This window comes from Pipistrellus kuhlii, unplaced genomic scaffold (assembly GCF_014108245.1).
Source record: "Pipistrellus kuhlii isolate mPipKuh1 unplaced genomic scaffold, mPipKuh1.p scaffold_m20_p_6, whole genome shotgun sequence".
NCBI classification, from domain to species: Eukaryota; Metazoa; Chordata; class Mammalia; order Chiroptera; family Vespertilionidae; genus Pipistrellus; species Pipistrellus kuhlii.
This window is the reverse complement of record NW_023425562.1, coordinates 44,864,312-44,880,129: the sequence shown is the minus strand read 5'-3', so window position 1 is coordinate 44,880,129 and position 15,818 is coordinate 44,864,312. Positions and strand designations below refer to the sequence as shown.

Sequence of the window (15,818 nt, the reverse complement as noted above, 5' to 3'; positions counted from 1 at the left end):
GGTCTATCTTTGAGAATGTCCCATGTGCACTTGAGAAGAATATATATTCTGTGGCTTTGGGGTGGAATGTTCTGAAGATGTCAATTAATTCCATCTGGTCTAGTGAGTCATTTAGGATTGATATTTCTTTGCTGATTTTTTGTTTAGATGATTTGTCGAAGGGTGACAGTAGGGTATTAAAATCTCCTACTATGATTGTATTGCTATTAATGTCTCCCTTAATGTCCTCCAGCAGTTTTTTTATGTATTTGGGAGCTCCCGTATTGGGTGCATATATATTTACCAGAGATATTTCTTCTTGTTGGATTGCTCCCTTTAGTATTATGAAGTGGCCTTCATTATCTCTTGTTATGTCCTTCACTCTGAGATCTAATTTGTCAGATATAAGTATTGCTACCTCAGCTTTTTTTTTTTTCATTTCCATTCGCCTGGAAAACCTTTTTCCATCCCTTTACCCTCAGTCTGTGTGAATCTTTTTTTCTGAGGTGGGTTTCTTGTAGACAACAGATGTATGGGTCTTGTTTTCTTATCCAATCTGTTACCCTCTGTCTTTTGATTGGAGCATTTAATCCATTTACATTTAAGGTTATTATTGATAGGTACTCATTTGATGACATTTTTATTCTATACCCCTGTGTTCCTTCTTCGCTTCCTATTTCTTTATTTTTACAGTAGACCCTTTAGCACTTCTTGCATTGCTGGTTTGGTGGAGATAAATTCCTTCAGTCTTTTTTTGTCTGTGAAGCTCCTGATTTTCCCTTCAATTTTGATTAATAGCTTTGCTGGGTACAGTTTTCTTGGATTCAGACCCTTCCTTTGCATGACTTTGTATATTTCATCCCATTCCCTTCTGGCCTGATAAGTTTCTGTTGAGAAATCAGTTGCTAGTCTGATGGGGGTTCCTTTGTATGTAACTTTCTGGCTCTCTCTGGCTGCTTTTAAGATTCTTACTTTGTCGTTGGTGTTTGCCAATTTAATTCTAATGTGCCTTGGTGTTGATCTTCTGGGATTCATTTTGCTTGGGACTCCTGGGTTTGTGTGGGGTTTTTCTTCTCTATCTCAGGAAAGTTTTCTGTCATTATTTCTTGAAATACTTTTTCCATGTCTACCTCAGTTTCCTTTCCTTCTGGAACCCCTATTATTCAAATATTATTTTGTTTTGTATTGTCCCAAAGCTCCCGTAGGCTCTCCTGCTTTTTTTTTTTTTTTTTTTTTCTAGAAGCTGCTCTAATTGGGTATTTTTTTCCATCTTGTCTTCTAGCTCACTGATGCGGTCCTCTGCTTCATCTAGTCTACTCTTGATGCTTTCTATTGAATTCTTCATGGTAGCGATGTAGTTTTTCATTTCTTCTTGGTTCATCTTCATTTCCTCTTGGTTCTTCTTCAATTCCTCTTGGTTCTTCTTCAATTCCTCATTGTTATTCTTCATTTCTTCTTGGTTATTGTCAAATTCTCTTCCACTCTTTTTAGCCATCCTATGATCATTACTCTGAATTCTTGCTCTGGTAGGTTGCTTGCCTCTAACTCATTTACTTTCTTTTCTGGTGATGCCTGCTTTTCTTTCATTTGTGGGCTATTTCTTTGTCTCCCTATGGTCTCTCTTTTCAGGATGTCTGGTTATGTGACGTCCCTTCTCCTGTGTTGATTTAAAGGCACAAAATACAACACTACCAGGTACAACACAAAAGGCACTTAACAGGAATGTATTTGCAATATTAATAACCTCTAATAAAGGTGACCACTAGAGAAAGGCAAATTAGGGGATAGGAGAGAAGGAAGAAAGGTAAAAAAAAAAAAAAAAAAAAAAAAAAAAAAAAAAAAAAAAAAAAATTAATTAAAAATAAAGAAAATTTAAAAATAGAGGGATAAATAAAGAGATAGAAAAAGAAGAAAAAAAGTAATGACGAAATGAAGTTGGAAAACAGGGAAAAAAGAAAAAAGAGAGAACAGGGAAAAAAGAAGAGAGAGAGAGAGAGAGAGAAGAAGCAGACTAAGAGAGAAAGGGGAAACAAACTATATATATATATATATATATATATATATATATATATATATATATATATATATATATATATATATGGAGAAAATTCCCATAGAATAACCACTAATCCCAGCCAATCCCTGCAATAATACTTGGAGATTAATACAAACTATAATATCCACTATTATTAAGTAAGGCTATGATATACCAAAGTAAAAAACAAACAAAAACAAAGGATTTTTATAAAATACAAAGCAACAATAACAACACAAGAATAAGCAAAACAATTTCACTAAAAAGCATAAAAATTCACTATAATCAGCATTCACGCAAACAATGACAAAAGGATAGGAGGAGAACAGTTTGTTTGTTTTTTAACTAGTTAATATAATGAAGAGAGTGGTATTTATACACTTGGATCAGGGGGTTGGAAATTAGGTCAATAAGTATGGTGAGAGTTTTAGCAGGGGGTATACAGAAAGAATAGGGGGAAAACTAAAGCTGGAAAGGAATAGGATAAACAGGAGACAAAAAGGGTAAAGGTTAGTAAGAAAGTGATGGTGTAAAGGTTGAGTTGAGATAGGGTTGAACGATGCTATAGTAGAGATTAAAATAGAATGAAGGCTAATCCCAATGTAAAATAAAGAGAAAATAAAATGTACTGGAGGAAAAAAAAGAAAAAGGAAACAAAAAAATGCAAAATAGCAGTAGTAATAGTGATGATTGAGATTGAAAAATGTAGTAATTGAAAAGGTAAAATCACGTAAGAAAAAAAGAAAAAAAATCGTTTCTTAAAAGATGTAAAAAATGAAAATAAAATAAAAGATGTAAAAAATGAAAATAAAATAAAGAATAGTAAAATTAGCATAAAAATGTCTAGTAGTGGTCATTCACTTCCTCTGTTATTGTATTTGGCACGCCTTGCAGTTCCCAGCATTCCACTTCACCTGTTTTGTAAGGTAGTCCTTAATTTTAAGTAGGCTTTATCTTAGTTATTTGTGTCCATTTATTTTTGATTAATTAAAAGTAAAAAAAAAAAAAAAAAAAAAAAAAGGCAGTTTGTAATTCAGCCCCTAGGTGGCAGTGTTTCTGGTTTGACCTCCCAGTCTTTTTGGTTGCTCTGGCCTTCTTTCCTATGGCTCTAGCTGCCAGGGTGCCGGCTGGCTCCCAGACTCTCTCTTCTGGCTCCAATCCCCCATTTCCAGGAAGGCAATTTCCCCCTGCAGTCTCCCAGGATATGCCCAACTGGACAGTCCTTCCCTAGTATTCAGAAGCAAGGGGGTGAAGGTTCCGCCCTTGGCAGGACAGCCCCAATTCTTAACAATCTGTCCCGTGTCCCTTGGCATTTTAAAAAAGTCCCGCTTCTGGGGAAGATTACGCCAAACCCAGCACTGGGTCTTGCAGGGCAGGATTCTCGCTGCAGCTGCAGACTTCTTTTGGCACAGCTCGGCGAGGGGGCCGCTCGGGTGCTCTGCGGCTACAGTCACGGTGGGGCCACTCGAGTGCACAGCAGCTGCAGTTGCGGTGGGGCCGCTCAGGCATGCAGCAGCTGCAGTCGCTGCCGGTGCAGTGGGGACCCAGAACCCTCACGCTATCCCCGCAAACTCTGACCTTTCCGTGGGTGACCGAAAAACACCCTTGAATCCACATGTTTGTGCCTATTGGGGCATCATAGCTGCTCCTTGGTCTCCTCTGCTGTGGGTTTTTCAGGCCTCAGAGAAGATCCTCCTTTCCTGGTAAGATGGCGCAGCCTTCCCGCTGAGCCCGTAGCTCCGGGAGAGGTCTCCACCGCCACTGTGCTGGCTGCTTGGTTAGGCAATCCTGTCCAGTGGACCCTTCCTTACCTTCCTTTAGAGTTCCACTGCCCCTTAGCTGCCAATCAATAGTCCCTGAGTGACTCAGACGCTGCTTTTATCTGTTCTGGGACCAGGGTCAGAACAAGTCCGTCTGTTCGGTTGCCATCTTGTCTCCTCCCCCAGATTGGGTATGTTTTTCTACCCTGTCTTCTAACTCACTGATTTGGTCATATAGTCCACTGTTGAAACCTTCCATTGTGTTTTTATTGTAGCTAGATATATCATTCTTCATTTCCTCTTAATTCTCAAATATGTTGGTAATTTTCTCTTCTAGCCGCTTCAGGAATTGCATGACCCTTACTCTGAATTATTTCTCTGACATTCTGACATATTGCTTTCTTCCACTTCATTTTGTTTTTTTCTGGCACTTCCTCCTTTTCTTTCCTTGGGGATTTATTTCTTTGTCTACCCATTTTTCTTTCTCTTTCTGGCCTTGGGCTCCCTGCTTCTGGCCCAAGAGGTTGAAGCCCCTAGTGGTTTAATGATCCAGGTCTTGCCAGACTAGAGATTGGGTCTGCCTTGGGTTTCACACCTTTATTGTTTCTGCTCTGAGTTGTACCCCTTCTCCCAAGGTTCTGGTCCATCAGTTGACCACTTCAGATTATCGGGGTCTGAAGGGACACATGCACAGTTCCTGAGGGCCCTCTGGCATTCACTGTGCAGTCCTGGCACCCAAATCAGGATGGTGCCCTATGACCTTCTGGCAGTGAACATGCAATGTGGTCCTATGACCTGTGGATGGGAACACCAGGTCACACCAGCAGCTCTGATCTGGGCCATGGATAGGGTGTGCACCAGGTAACATCCTTCAGTATCTTTCCATTGTACTTTGAATCATCCAGACCCCACACACACACACCTTACAATGCCATTCCTCCCTGACCCAGTCTGCCTCCTGGCCTCCCACATCACATGCTATTCTTTCCCTCACTCTTGTGTTCCAGGGGCATAGCTGTGTCAGTTCCTATAACTTGTCAAGCTCTGCCTTATTGTTAACTCACAATGAAATGCTCTTCCCCTGGCTTCTCTCACGGCTGCCTCTTCATTCAGATTTGGATCTTTCTATACCATTCTCTAATGTAGGCCCTTCTATTAGACTCTCTCACTATTTTTTTTTTCATAGTTCTAATCACAACCTACAATTTAAGTGTTTACTTACATGTATAATGTCTGAAGTCCCAGACTAGACTATAAAATCAGTGAGGACAAAGATATTGCTTCTATTTTATTCTCAAATCCCAAAAAGCACCTATTATATAGAAGATGTTAAAAATGATGTAGTTAAGAATTAAATAAGCTGACACATGGAAAACTGTTAGCACAGTGTCTAGTTTGGAGGAAAATCTTAAACGTTACCCTGCAGTAGTAATGGTGGTGGCAGTAACAGTTATAGTGCTAATAGTGGTAGTAGTTTTCCTTGACTTCCTTTCCTTTCCTTGTCTTCTTTCTTCACACACAGCCAGTCTCCACATCCTATCCCTATTCCTTGCCATTTTTTCTCAGATTCACCTCATCTTCTCCAATCTTTGTCATTACTGTGGTCCTTCTGTTCTTCATGATTAGACTCACTAAGCAGATGCTGCCTGCCTCCCTGTGGAGAAACTCATCCATCCCTCACCCCAGGACTCAGAACATTTATCTCCTTAAAGCACCCTTTCCATCACATTGCTCCTCTGATTAAGAAAGCACTGGAGAACTCTTAGCATACAGTTTGAGGACTTTAATAAAATGACTCCTTCTCCCTTAACCAGCCCTCCCTACAATTTCTCAAATCTAGTCCTGATCCCAACTGAGCTGGGTCTCCTTAGTGATCCTGCCACACGTACCACATTTGTCCCTACCCCAGAAGTATGCCCATGCTACTGTCCTGCCCAAGACATGCAGTCACCTACTCTCTGTTCAATCACATTCAAATTCCTTAGGCCCACTTTAAAAACCATTTCCAATATGAACACACCTTCTATCTACTCAGAATTCCAAAGATTTCCAGTTACTCAATATCTGTATAACATTTCTTCCAACTATAATAGATATACTAGTACATGGCTACTGATAAATTACTTTTAAGAAAATAAAATTGTATTCAGTAACTGCTTTGTATGAATGGACAATTTAGAGCTCTCTTTTCTTCTCCCAAGGAGAGAAACTGAAACATCACTCCAAGCCTTCCTTATACTCCCCAACACTGAAACCCAGCACAGCATTGCAGAAAGACAAGGGTACCTAACATTTTATTGGGCTACTACAGTACTATGTGTCAGTCAGTCATATTCACAAAGAGATCATTTCATTGCCATAACAATGCTTTGAGGTAAATACAGTTCACCACTTTTAGGTAATTAGCCCAGAAAACTTAGCTCATAGAGCTCATTGTCATTGCTCAAGTTATACAACAGGTAACAGTAAAAGCCCAGATAAAATATACACCAAAATCTGACACTGAGCAATTGGCTTTCCTTTATGTTGCTCTATATACATGTGGCTCTGACTTTAGACTAAGCCCTGAAAGATACACAGAAGAGTCAATGATATGGTAGGGCCAGAAATCTAACCAAGCCTGACTGTCTCCTGATGCTGGAAATACTTAGCTGTGTAGCACTGTCTAGTTCTCATGATAAGTGTTTACCCTTTCTAATTATCCCAACCTAGGACACAGGACACATCATGCATCCCTAAAGTCATTGTCCAGACAACACACCAGCAATTAGTGGGAGTTTTCATGCTGTTCTGGGTGTACTACCCCCACATGAAGAAGACAATTATCTCTTCACTTACCCAGGCACTTTACCCCCTTACTTACTTTTCAAAGAGAAATCATCTACCTTTCATCCCTTTACACGCCAGGGGCACGAGCTTGTCACTCTGAGCTCTGGAAAATGTCTGTTTAGAGAGCCTGCCTGAGTATTTGCTTATTTCAGAAAGGAGTATTGAAACAATTATCAGTTGTAATTGGTGTGGCCTCATAAAATCCACACTGGGCTTTCCAGGGACAGGCAGTGTCAAGGTAAAGCTAGGTTATATTGGCATATGCAAAGGGAGAGATGCAGAGAGCTCGTGTTTGTGCACAAATCTGTAGTTCCAAGTCATACTGAGGTTAACAACTACACAGAAGCTGTATAACTACAAATCAAAAGCACTACTGCACTTCTGGAACGATATGAGACACTATGAAAAATGGCAAAAGGACTGAAACTCACCTTGTTTTTTAAGAACCTAAATCAACTAAGATTTTTAGTAATCGGTGTGTTCCCATCATTCACTACTCCTCTGGCTGAAGATCTTATAGACTAAAGAATTATTAGGCTAAGTAGACTACACACCCATCTCATTCTGTCTAGGAGATTTGGGGAAGAAAAATGTTTTCCCAAGATATACTGCCAACTCCACTCTAGAAGTTCCTTCCTTCCTCTAATGAGCTAGTGTTCAGTTGGTGTTGGCTGAATTTAATAAGGATATGTATATAAAACATTTTATTAAAGTGCCAATTTGCTGAGTGACTTAGAAAAGCTGTTAATGCCTCTTCACAATTTTCCCAACCAAATATGTATCTATGGCTGGCAAATTCTAATGCTGAAAGCACACTGCTGTGCTGGTCATTAGGCTAGTGTCTCTCTGCTCTATATTCACCTTTCCATACTCCACTTTGTGTTGCTGGTGCTGGGACTCTGCAAGCCACAATTTCTTCTCTTCCAACCAGTTCCCTGGTGGATTCTGAGAGTAGAATGCTCTGGATGGAGAACCACCAAGGCAGGAGGGGGGAGAAGGGACTTGCTACTTTTATCCAGCCAGCAACTGATTCCAGTTTCTGGGTTCGTTCCACACTCATAGCACCAGCCTTATCACTATCCCTCACAAATATCAGCACCAGTGGGTGGCAACCCCTTCTCAGAAAGCTCAATTCTACAGAAAGTAACTGCTGGGCACACCTTCTCTAAGCTCCAGAATCCTTAGCCCCAGTGGACAGCACTCCATCTCAGAGGTCTGAGGCCCAGCCGCCTCCCAACATGTAGATTCTAAGAGATCCAATCTCTGCCCTATGCTCCCCAAGCTGTGTCCTGGTGTTACTATCCCTCCCAAACCTCAGGGTTCCCTTTTTGCCTTTCATGTTAAATTCTTTGCTAAAATAACTAGTGTAGATTTGTTCCATGATTGGATCCTGAACTGAAACAATTATATTCCCCAGAAACCAATTCTCTGTAAGTAGATACTGCCCTTTCATAGCTGGTACTCTTCCTTTCATTAGAGCTACCCCCTGATTTGCTGCAATCCCTCCCTCCATCCTTCCTTCCCTTGCTCTTACAGATGCAACGGCAAACACACTCAGAAGCTACTTGAAAGATGCTTGCTAGCTCTTTCAATCACAAGTGAAGTGATTTCACAAACAGCTTTACTAGTAACTATAATCCTACATCTCACACTATTTTTTTCAATAAAATTTTACTGAGCATTTAATACATGTGAGGACCCACACTAAGATAAAAGCCACATGGTTCCTGACTTCAAGGAGCTCACAGTCTACAGAGTTCTTCAAATTCTTCCAGTTCATCCATATTAGATTAAAACAAAGATAACAGATCTGAGGTTTAGCCCAGACTACTGGCATCAGAGAGCCAGATGCCACTGAGGAGCCAGAACTTCCGCCACAGCAGCAACGATGTTTAGCCTTCAGTTACTTAATAAGCTCTCTCTATGGGCAAAGAACTTAAATTTGGCCTATGATGATCACAACTTTGCTTAGCTTTGTTACTGTTATTGAACAAAACCATTTAGATGACAAATAGAACAGCTCAAAACAATCAGTTTCCATTCTTTCTTTTTCCCTTAAATAATCTTCAAAGCCCTGAATTAACCTGCTTAACCTGAATTAACCTATCCAGGTTAATCAAATATAACTTGAAAAGATAAATATCTGCAAGTATATTTATATGTATATTTACATATATTTGTAATCACATGCAAGCATATATATTTTTTAATTTTAAAGAAATCCTGGTACTTGTCCTCTTCCCAATTCCATTGTGCTGCCTGGGAACAAAGTTCCACATGGAATGGATTTTCATTTCTTTATGGCCAGATCTGAATAAATGGCTTTCCATTCTACACAATAAGAACTGGGCACCTCTGCTTTTCTAACTGTATAAATAAAAGATTTGGACTGTGAAAAATAATAATACTGTATATGGAATGAGGAAATGTGAGCACTTCATATTCTAAATAGAATTCTTTCAGTAGAAAAAATTCCCAGCTATTTTTTCGGTCAATTTTGTTCTCTTATTTCCCTTCCCTAGATAAGACACAGCTGAATTCCTACAGGCAGCAAAATCACTGTCTGCCTGGTTTGGCCTCGAGTCAATCTGAGATCAGTTCAAAGCCACAACCTCCAAACTCATCCTTGTCTGAGGATGTTGTGCATATATTTTCAGGTGTCTTCTTGGTGTCTATACCACTTAATCCTCAGAGTAACACTCTCCCAGCAGTGCTTCAGGCAGTCTTCTGCAGCTTTACCACCCCACTATGCATTTTAAAAAGCCAACAGGTTTCTACCATCTCTGCTGCATGCCTGAAGGTTTGAAGGGAGCAGAGAAGAATCGGGCATACTAACACCTTTTTCTTTATGTGCGTATATAATCCTTAAAAAAACAGCAGTAAGTTTAGGACCCTAAATGCAAAGTGAAAAACTTTACTTATTCATCAACCTATATTTGTTATTTGATACAATCATGTTCAATGAATATTAGTTCTTTGTAGATAGACACTGTAAACATTTGAATGAAAAAAATTCTATTTGAAAGGAGATCATATGTTAGGACTGAATTGAACATTTATTTCTGACAACTGTTAATTATCTATAATGAGATTTTGGTACTTTTCCCTCCTAGCTTCATTCAGACATGGACAGGGGAGATGGATCCATCAAATACATCCTCTCAGGAGAAGGTGCAGGTATTGTGTTTACCATCGACGACACCACTGGGGACATTCATGCGATTCAGAGGCTTGACCGAGAAGAAAGGGCTCAGTACACTCTAAGGGCTCAAGCCCTGGACAGGCGGACAGGCAGGCCAATGGAGCCAGAATCAGAGTTCATCATCAAAATCCAAGACATCAATGACAATGAGCCCAAGTTTCTGGACGGACCTTACGTTGCCAATGTGCCAGAAATGTCACCAGTGGGTAAGGTGGAGTTCACTGATTCTCATAGAGTGATTCAGCTATAGAAGGTCTTCCTGTCTAAACACAGAAGATTTTTCAGAATAGCTCACAAACTATGAAACTGAACCAAAAGTGACAACCAACTCCTTAGGCAGGACACTACCTAAACACTGAAAACAGCCATAGTAAAATATAAAATTAATAACAAGGCTAGTGTTGTTATTCAGTTCTAGTTCTTCAAAAACAAAGATGGATGGATGGATGGATGGATGGATGGGTGGGTGGATGGATGGATGTTTGGTTCATAGAGGAGAAGCATTTTAGAATAATTAAAAGAGTAGTAGCCAAAACTGGTTTGGCTCAATGGATAGAGCGTCAGCCTGTGGACTGAAAGGTCCCAGGTTGGATTCCCGTCAGGGGCATGTGCCTTGGTTGCAGGCATAACCCCAGTGGGGGGTGTGCAAGAGGCAGCTGATCGATGATTCTCTCTCATCAATGTTTCTAACTCTCTGTCCTTCTCTCTTCCTCTCTGTAAAAAATCAATAAAATATATTTTAAAAAATAATAAAAAAAATAAAAATAAAACAGTAGTGAAGAATCAAAAAACTGAGTTGTCCTTATTGGTTAAGATTTAAAACATAAGTACAAATTAAACATCCCTAATTTCCTGCCGAAACCAGTTTGACTCAGTGGTAGAGCGTCGGTCTGCGGACTGAAAGGTCCCAGGTTCGATTCCGGTCAAGGGCATGTACTTGGTTGCAGGCACATCCCCGGTAGGGGGTGTGCAAGAGGCAGCTGGTCGATGTTTCTCTCTCATTGACGTTTCTAGATCTCTATCCCTCTCCCTTCCTCTCTGTAAGAAAAATCAATAAAATATATTTTAAAAAAATAAAAATAAACATCCCTAATTTCCAAAGAGATACAAGATAGGAGTTATGGAAGCTTGACCTAGAAAAGGAAGCAAACATAACATTAGCAAATGCTTTAAGACTGCCTATTTGGGATTGTGTCCAGCCTTTAGCAATTCAATTTGAACAGATTTCCATATCTCTCTTCCCCAGGGACCTCTGTTATCCAAGTGACAGCCACTGATGCTGATGACCCAACCTATGGCAACAGTGCCCGGGTAGTATACAGCATTCTCCAGGGCCAACCATACTTTTCTGTGGACTCCAAAACAGGTATTTGATGCAAGTCAAGTCAGGGGTATTTGTTTTATTCCCTAATAATGTAAATATAACTGCTACTATGACAGACCCAACTCCTCTTTCAAGGACTCTCCAGTGAGTGTAATAACCAGAGAAAATTGTTATAAGCTTTGGGATTAAGACAAAAAAAAAGAAAGAAAGAAAAACAAAGAGGAGGGTAAGAGCAGAGCAGTGCTATGTATAGACAAATACAGAGCATGATTGGAGAGACCAAAAGGCCTGCCTACACATAATTACCTTCTCATTAGCCTTCAAAAAATCCTATGGCTGTATTTATTCCCAGGGATTAAGGTCTTTTATAACTCTAAGAAGACCTGAGAGGATTGACATATTAACCTGGCTCAAAATAGAACCAGGACCACTGATTTTGAAACTAGAAAGAGCTCAAAGAGAATTCATCCAATCTATCACCAATTCACTTACTAGATAAGGAAATTGGGAATTAAGACCTAAAAATGTGCTTCTAGTTGTAGGTATGTCCCCTGACATGTAGTCTGATTTCTTTCGACTGAACCACCCTGTACTAAGCAGAGTAAAAGACCAGAATGAATGGACACTGGTACAGACAGGTTTGATAAGGGAAAAGTGCAGAGCATAGGATGTTATCCCCTTTCCCCCTCCCCAAAAAAAAGGCATATGCTGAGCAGGAAGCTCTCATAGGAAGAACAGCACAGAGAACCAGGTGGGCAAGGAGCAATGTGGCAAAAAAGGACAAATCCATGGAAGCTTGATTTGTTTTCTTTTGTTTTGTTTTGTTTTCAGTTTTACCTGAGAGCTTTCATTGCAGAATTTGTTTTATTTGTGAAGATGTCCCTTTAAAACTTCTGAGTTGGGCAGAATAATGAGTATATCCTTATTATCTTGCACTTGTGCCAGGCTTTCTCCCTTTTAAAATACTTCCATATCTGAGTCTCCAGATATTCCTATGAACTTATGAAACATAAGGAAGTACTGTTATTCCCATTTTACATACAAGAGAATTGAGGCCCTAAGAGTAAATAACTCTTAGGGACTTGAGTAAAGAAACTTATAGCCCTAGAGGTAAAGTCAATGGTCCATGCTCAAAGTCATCTCTTTATTAAAAAGAGAAAAAATGCATTTCTATGAGCAACCTGATACTTTTTTTCTCCTCAGAAGTCCTAAGGGGAATCAGGCATTCATAAAATCATATCATAAAAGCAAAAAGTGAAGGACTGTAAATTAGTAGGAGGAAAGAAAAAAAGATTGTAGTTAAGGACTTCTTTAAAGCAGTAACTTTAACAATTCTAAATATGGGTAAGAGTATAGAGTGTCACAGGGAGGATAAATACAGACAGGAAGAGGGTAATGTGTCCTTTATATCATAAGAGGAACCTTACATTATTTTGACAGCTCCCAAGGGGTATCTTTAGTGTTAAGGTCAAAAATACATGAAAAGATAGTTATTGTTGTGCCCATAGGGCATTAAAAAAAGAAAGAAAAAGCTGCATATTTCACTTTAGAATGTTGTTACTAAATGCAGTATATACATTACAAGAATTAAACTGTGGACTGGTTTATGGTCCCAGTCCCTTCCCTTAGCATGTAAAGGTCTATTTAGCCAAGGATCATGTTGTAAACTTGCAGTAAACAATTCTTGAATCTTTGCCTAGGGCTTAAAAAAAAGTAGATAAAACATGACCACACATCTTGGCAGGATTAAAACACATTTCACTGGAGTTTGATTTAGTCCTGCTTAATGAGACAGTTTTAGCACTGTGCTATGCTTCTTCTTACTGTCTGTGGAAGTTCATTTCTTATGCATGTTCAATATAAACAACTCACAGAGCAACTTTCATGTCCTAGCTCATGGAATTCAGTGAAGCACAGATGCTAGCAGTATATAACAAAACAGAATGAATATACAACAAAAGGAAATCAAACTAGAATTCCAACCCTGCTTATAGGGATTGGGGAGGTAGGGAAAAGCAGACTAGGAGTGAGTTCCCTAAAGAAGAGTCATTCATTCTACAAGGGCTCTTGGAGCTGAAGAAGAATTGATCTAAAATCACAGATTTGTGGTAGAGATCAACCAATGAACTTGTATGCATATATGCATAACCCCTGGACACAGACAATGGGGGGGAGGGGGGGGTTCTAGAAGAGGTTAATGAGAGGTTAATGGAGGGGAAAGGAGGACCTATGTAATACTTTCAACAATAAAGATTTTTTAAAATTAATTAATTAAATAAAATCATAGATTTGCAGACACATGAAGCTCTGTTTTCTGGGCCCTAAGCCCGTTTCCTTTAGTGAGATGGAACAGCCTGACAGTGTCATGACTGCTAGCTCAAATCTGTCAGAGAACCGTTGCTGCCACCTCCTGTTATATCTCAGTAATGCAGACAGAGGAAATGCCCTCTGCATTCACTCATTTGTGTAAGCACAGCACTTTCTTGAAGCTGGGATTCTGACATCAAGTTCAATAAAATAGAGGTGACTTGCATATGGACTTTAGATATTAACAATGCACAAGGGAGAACCCAATCTTAAAAACTGGACTTGAGGTTTTGTTTTTAAAAACAAAGTCATTTCACCCGCTCATGTTTCTCAGTGGTTACAGCATCAGTTTGCACCCCAAAAGGGTCCCAGGTTTGATTCCTAGTGAAGGGTCCATAGATGGTTGTGAATTCTCTCCCCATCACTAGTCTAGGCACATGTGGGAGGCAACCAGTCAATGTGTCTCTCACATCAATATCTGTCTGTCTATCTCCCTCTCTCCCCATCTCTTCCTCCCTTCTTCTGTCAATTCCATTCTCTCTGAAAAGCAAAAAATATATATATCCTCAGGTAAGGATTAACAACAACAAAAATTAAAAACAAAACAAAATCATTTTTATCCTGCAGGTGTAATTAGGACGGCACTCACTAACATGGACAGAGAAGCCAAAGAATACTATGAAGTGATTATTCAAGCTAAGGACATGGGAGGGCAGCTTGGAGGATTATCTGGGACTACAACAGTCAACATCACCCTCTCAGATGTCAATGACAATCCACCCCGCTTTCCCCAGAGTGAGTATCTAACCAATGAGAGTACAGGTTCTCAGGCCAGAGGGGTCACTTGTTACAGAGATGAAAGAGAAAGACCTGGTTCCTCTTTAAGTTTAATTATTCATGATACCTGCCCTATAATTATCATGCAAACCTCACATAACCATTTCCCTTCTATGTCCCATAGCATTTTTTCACTATCACCTCCCTAGGAGCCCTTTCAGACTTTTTCCCTAATTGCTATGCCTATCCCTTCATGAAATTAAATATGAAGGAATTAGGTTTTGTTGGGTAATGGTGAGCCATTGTATTATCCAAGGTTTTTTCACCTCTCCCCCAACAAGAACCATTTTCTGTACCCTAGGGGGTGATACTCCCCAGCTGAGAATGCACACAGGAAACTAAAGTAGTGACTCACCTCACCACCTAACCAATCAATTCACAAGCAGGAACAAAGTACCTGCTTTGTAAGGGCATTGGGCATGAGGGGAACAAGATATTTGAAACCCAGGCCTGGGTTTCTACACTCATCAAAAGTTAACCCAGAAGCAGCATTTGCTATACCACTTGGTTAGGGCAGAATGAAGCCTTCACAATAAACTAAAATGAATGAAGGCTTCATAAAAGGATGAGAACTCAACAGGGGGCTGAAGAATATAATGCATGTAAATAGGCAGAAAGGAGAACATTCTAGAAGGGAGAAGCCATTCGTTCAAAAATTATTTGGTTTAGGCACTTTTCTTTGTATGGGATATAGAACAATACACAAAACAAATGAAATCTCTGCTCTCCTAGAGCTCATTCAAATAGAAATCTGAATATAAGGATAGAAATGTATATAAAGACCTGCAAATTAAGTTGCAAGTATATTTTATGTTTAATGAAATGAAGACCTGTCTTTTGTGTTCCAAATGTGTTCTGTCCAATGAAAGTCACTGACAGGTTTTTGAGCAAGGGTAGACACAAAGGAAAGCCTAGTTAGAAAGTCATGCATAGGTTGGCAGGGATGGAAACTAGAAGCAGGAGAGTCCATTAGGAGGCTTTGAGAGTGATCCAGATGTGAAGCAATAAGGATTTAAGGAAAAGGCAGGAGAGAACTGAAACAAATAAAAAAAACACAGATTTCTGCTTCTTGATTTTTCTCTCTTTCTCAGAAGGAATTAAAATTTGGGGAAATAGTCCATTAGGAAGAATTGAAAGATTGAAAGTGTTATACTTCTTGCCACTCTAAAAGGAAGATTCACTGAGATAAGAAATAATTTTGGGCTTAGCCAGCATGGCTCAATTTTTGAGCTTCGACCTATGAACCAGGAGGTCATGGTTTGATTCCTTGTCAGGGCAAATGCCCACACTGTAGGCTTGATCCCCAGTGTGGGTGTGCAGGAGGCAGCTGATCAATTATTCTCTCTCATCACTAATATTTCTATCTCTATCTCCCTCTCCCTTCTCCTCTGAAATAATTTTTTTTTTAAATTTAAAGAAGAATTATTTTTAGTTTTGTCCTAGCCTACTCTTAGGATTACAATCAAGCTACTTTGGCCCCTCCTTACCAAATGTCTAGTACAGTCGACCTAATACCGTTTGTTCAGCCTCTTTGGATCTCAGTTT

General features: G+C 39.6%; 1 protein-coding gene across 2 annotated transcripts in view; it reads left to right on the top strand.

The window, feature by feature from the left end:
* CDH20 (cadherin 20) overlaps nucleotides 1-15,818 on the top strand; it is a 200,939-nt gene that overhangs the window by 148,157 nt on the left and 36,964 nt on the right. For both annotated transcript variants that reach the window (XM_036419045.2, XM_036419047.2), the window contains 3 exons: nucleotides 9,717-10,011; nucleotides 11,052-11,171; nucleotides 14,064-14,231. In XM_036419045.2, coding sequence (XP_036274938.1) covers nucleotides 9,717-10,011; nucleotides 11,052-11,171; nucleotides 14,064-14,231 — 583 coding nt within the window. The remainder of the gene's footprint in view (nucleotides 1-9,716; nucleotides 10,012-11,051; nucleotides 11,172-14,063; nucleotides 14,232-15,818) is intronic.